Here is a 3,993-nt window from a genome sequence, read left to right on the forward strand (position 1 = left end):
GTGCAGTCCCAGATTTAGAAAGTCCCGCTGTCCTTTGAGTGGGCACACTATATCACAGAAGGAAGAATTTCTGGACAGGGTGGTATTTGTTTGTACCCGGGGGCGAGATGAGTATTTTTACCGCCCTGCCAGCGCGCTAAGCAAACTGATCGCAATGTGTGTGAGCAAGGGAATGCTTAAGACGCCCATGAAGGATTCCTTGAGGGCGCACACACAAACTGNCGATCGTCCATTCGAGTCCCTGTCATCGTGCCTTCCCCTGAAGTGGAGGTAAGTTAAGTGGTGCTGCCGAGACCCAGNTCCCTAGAGGTAGAGAGAGAACAGATGACCGGGAGGCGGGGCCAGGTGCGCAGAGGGCGTGGCCCGAGCCCACGGGGTGGGGCCCACGTGGATGACGCGCGGAGCCACGCCCCCACCTTGGGACCGACCCGGAAGCCGCGCTACTCCTTGGGGGAAGATGGCGCCCTTGGGGCTGAAGGCGGTGGTAGGGGAAAGTGAGTGTCACNCCGCGGCGGGGCTCTGGTGTCCTCTCGGCTGTCCCTTGGGGGGGGGATCTGGGGACCTCGGGAGAGGTGAGGTGCACGGATTCCGGGATCCCGGGATCCTGACGGTGGGGAGAGCACCTGACTCCTGAGGGGACGGGCGGGGTCTTGGGCCCAGCTTGACTGCCTGTCCCTCAGTTGCAGCTGGCAGAACAAAGTTGGGATGGGGAGGACTCAGACAAGCGAGGAGAGGGAGGCAGAGTTTCGCGTCTAGACCTTTGGGCCTGCCTCCGCTACAGGCTGACGAGTGTCTGAACCCTGAGCGTTCAGGGGCTGGACTCAGGGGTCCTACAGTGCCCTGGTCAACGACCCCACGTAATGTATGAGCACCCAGGTGGTGTGCACNTGCCCCATGGGGGTGATGAAGGGGACACCTGCTCATTCGCATCATGCCTAGGAGCTCCTTGGAAGGCTTGACTTCTCCTTGCAAGCTCAAGTTCTTGGTGGGGAGAAGAGGGCTTGAGGATGCCCCTCCCCCACCTCTAGTAGTTCCGGCCTCAGCCACTTCTTCCCTTCCGTCCTGATAACAGTGGACTGACACTCTGGTGCACTGGCCAGGCTCCGGGCAAGGCCACCTTTTTTTCCTCTTTCCCCTACTCCTTCCTTTGTACAGAACAGGTTTTTTGTGGAACGGTCCAGGACCCTGGTGTTAAAAAGAAACCTCCCGTACCATAACACAAGGGTTAGTGGGAAGCAGGCTTAGAGGTTGATAGGAACCCTCAGATCTGGGAGCCAAGCAATCTAGTCTAAGGGACACCAGGAAGCCCTCACTCCCATTCACTCAATTCTCTAATACGTACCCGACCTCTGAGCATTGTACCTTGTAGACACGAGGGTGCTTAGCTAAGTTATCTGACCTCAGAGCACTTGAATTTGACCAACTGTAAACTGGGTTAATGCCAGCTTCAACTCAGGATCCAGGTTGGGGTCCAGCCTAGAGGACAAGCGTCCCAAGCCCTCTCCCCCTTCTCTCCTCCCTGTAGAGATTTTAAGTGGAGTCATCCGGAGCGTTAAGAAGGATGGCGAGTGGAAGGTAGGGACTGAGGCAGAGTGCCCGGAGACCCAGGGGCAGCCTTTTACCCCGGACTGTGAGAGTCGCCTCCAGAATTCCTTGAATAAGATGTCAATCCACAGGGGTGGGTTTGGGTAGATGGATGCCCCACTGCCTCTGATTCTCCTGGGACCAGCTACAGACATTTTTGCACGGCTCACTTCTCCTTGTGTCTGTATCCATCCGTCTGGTCAGGTCCTCATCATGGATCACCCGAGCATGCGAATCTTGTCATCCTGTTGTAAAATGTCAGACATCCTGGCGGAGGGCATCACCAGTGAGTGGATGAATCTGAGGTGGACCCCTTGAATGTGGGACGTCTGGATGTATCCCTTGAGTGTGAGATCCCTTCAGACCGGTTCAGTATATAGTTCTCCCTACATAGCCCGGAGGAAGTTTATAGGGTTCCCTCCATGTAGGATTTCCTGATTACAATCCCTGAAGAGTCAGCCTCACTGACTGTAACCAACTCAACCTCCTGAGCAGAGAATATGGCGCCTTTGGCAGAGTGATTGCCTAACACGAACAAATCCCCGAGTTCAGTTTCTAGCTCCATATAAAATGGTCATAGTAGCAAATGCCTGTAATTTCAGCCCTCAGGAGGTGGAGGCGGAGTATCACAAGTTTAAAGTTAATCAGCTCATGAGTTCAAAGTTAGCCTGGGCTACTCATGCTAATAAAACAGTGACTGTGCAGCCCCTATAAGGTGTCTCTGTAAGAAGCTTGGGTGGACTCTGGGTTCTCAAGAGTGTATAGACACCAAAAGTGTGGCTGTGGTACTCCAAATGTGCAGAACCTTGACTGTAGCTCTTTAAGTGGGGGAACCTTAGGTATACATTTCTATTTAAGAACCAGCCTTTAAAACACCACCACCATGGGTCCAGTTCCCCANACCTGAGACTNCCCTGTCTCCTCCATGTCACCCATTTGTGTATCTTCATCTGTTGCTTTTAGTTGTGGAAGATATCAACAAACGGAGAGAACCCATTCCCAGCTTGGAGGCAATTTACTTGCTGAGTCCCACAGAGAAGGTACCTATAATAGTGAGCCTCTGTGTGCGTGGGGTTGTGTGTGCTTAAATGGTATACTGTCAGTAGTATCTGAATGTGCATAATGTATGTGNGCACACACAATGCATACATGCACACATGTCACCATACATGTGTATGTGTATGCAAATGCCAATGTATATATGTATATATCAGAATTGTGCAGATGCATGCCAGGATGCATGTATGCATGCGTGCACACATCAGTGTATGCACATCAGGACATAGGTATTTATGCATACATGTGTATGTACATGCCAGAATTTGTGGGTGTATATGTGTGCATATATGAGAATTCAGGCATGTGTATGCATAAGCATGAGTGTACAGAATGTGTGCACGTGTTCATGTATGTGTGTATGTGAGTCCCGCCTCAACAATTGACAGTCGCACATAGTGGGGAAATGAACATCAGCTGGAGGTCCCTTGCAGAAGATAGATCTGGGGTGCAGAGTCTGACTCCAACAGTGATCTCCCCTCCCCAGTCGGTTCAGGCCCTGATCGCGGACTTCCAGGGGACACCAACCTTCACCTACAAAGCAGCCCATATCTTCTTCACTGACAGTGAGTGAGGCGAACCAGGGTGGTNTAGGTTGCTGTGCTGAGGTGGGGCGTTTGGTGACAGAACATTGGTCTGACGGTCTCTCCCTGCCAACCTAGCATGCCCTGAGCCCTTGTTCAGTGAACTGGGNCGCTCTCGACTGGCGAAGGTGGTGAAGACANTGAAAGAGATCCACCTTGCCTTCCTCCCCTATGAGGCCCAGGTACAGCCCCAGCTTGTGGTGGGGAAGGGGTGGGCTGTCCATGACCGAGTGTCCAAGCTCCCTCCGGAACAGACAGAAGAGCAACAGGGCGTGGTCAGTTCACAGGCCCTTTCCTGGGGCCCTAGCCCTGTGCACATTCCCAGCAGGCAGCATGGAGTATGGGGCAGAATTGTCAGTTCCCCAAGGTGGAGAGGAACGAGGAGCTANCTCTNTTNNCTCTCAGCATCGGCTGGGTCCCAGAGGATATCGAAGACCCCCCAGGGAATGCCGGGACAGCAGCGGGAGGTTGGGGACGGTGACACTTCGGTCCTTCCCAGGTGTTCTCTCTGGATGCCCCGCACAGCACCTACAACCTTTACTGCCCATTCCGAGCAGGGGAGCGGGGGCGGCAGCTCGATGCGCTGGCCCAGCAGATAGCCACACTGTGTGCCACTCTTCAGGAATACCCATCCATCCGCTACCGCAAGTGGGGACCAATCCCCGCCCCTACCCCAGTGCCACCTTTTACCTTCACTCTCATTCTGTGTCCACTTTTCCCCCTATGTGTATGCACGTGTTCGTGTGTGTGTGTGTGTGTGTGTGTGTGT

The 3,993-nt window shown here is 53.7% G+C and overlaps 1 protein-coding gene across 2 annotated transcripts in view; it reads left to right on the forward strand.

The window, feature by feature from the left end:
• Positions 1-422: 422 nt before the first annotated feature.
• Positions 423-3,993, forward strand: part of Stxbp2 (syntaxin binding protein 2) — an 11,231-nt gene continuing 7,660 nt past the window's right edge. For both annotated transcript variants that reach the window (XM_021218932.2, XM_021218931.2), the window contains exons 1-7: positions 423-494; positions 1,526-1,575; positions 1,789-1,870; positions 2,548-2,624; positions 3,128-3,206; positions 3,303-3,406; positions 3,724-3,872. In XM_021218932.2, the coding sequence (XP_021074591.1) occupies positions 458-494; positions 1,526-1,575; positions 1,789-1,870; positions 2,548-2,624; positions 3,128-3,206; positions 3,303-3,406; positions 3,724-3,872 (578 nt within the window). In that variant the 5' untranslated portion in view covers positions 423-457. The remainder of the gene's footprint in view (positions 495-1,525; positions 1,576-1,788; positions 1,871-2,547; positions 2,625-3,127; positions 3,207-3,302; positions 3,407-3,723; positions 3,873-3,993) is intronic.

Source organism: Mus pahari, chromosome 19 (genome assembly GCF_900095145.1).
Source record: "Mus pahari chromosome 19, PAHARI_EIJ_v1.1, whole genome shotgun sequence".
Taxonomy (NCBI): Eukaryota; Metazoa; Chordata; class Mammalia; order Rodentia; family Muridae; genus Mus; species Mus pahari.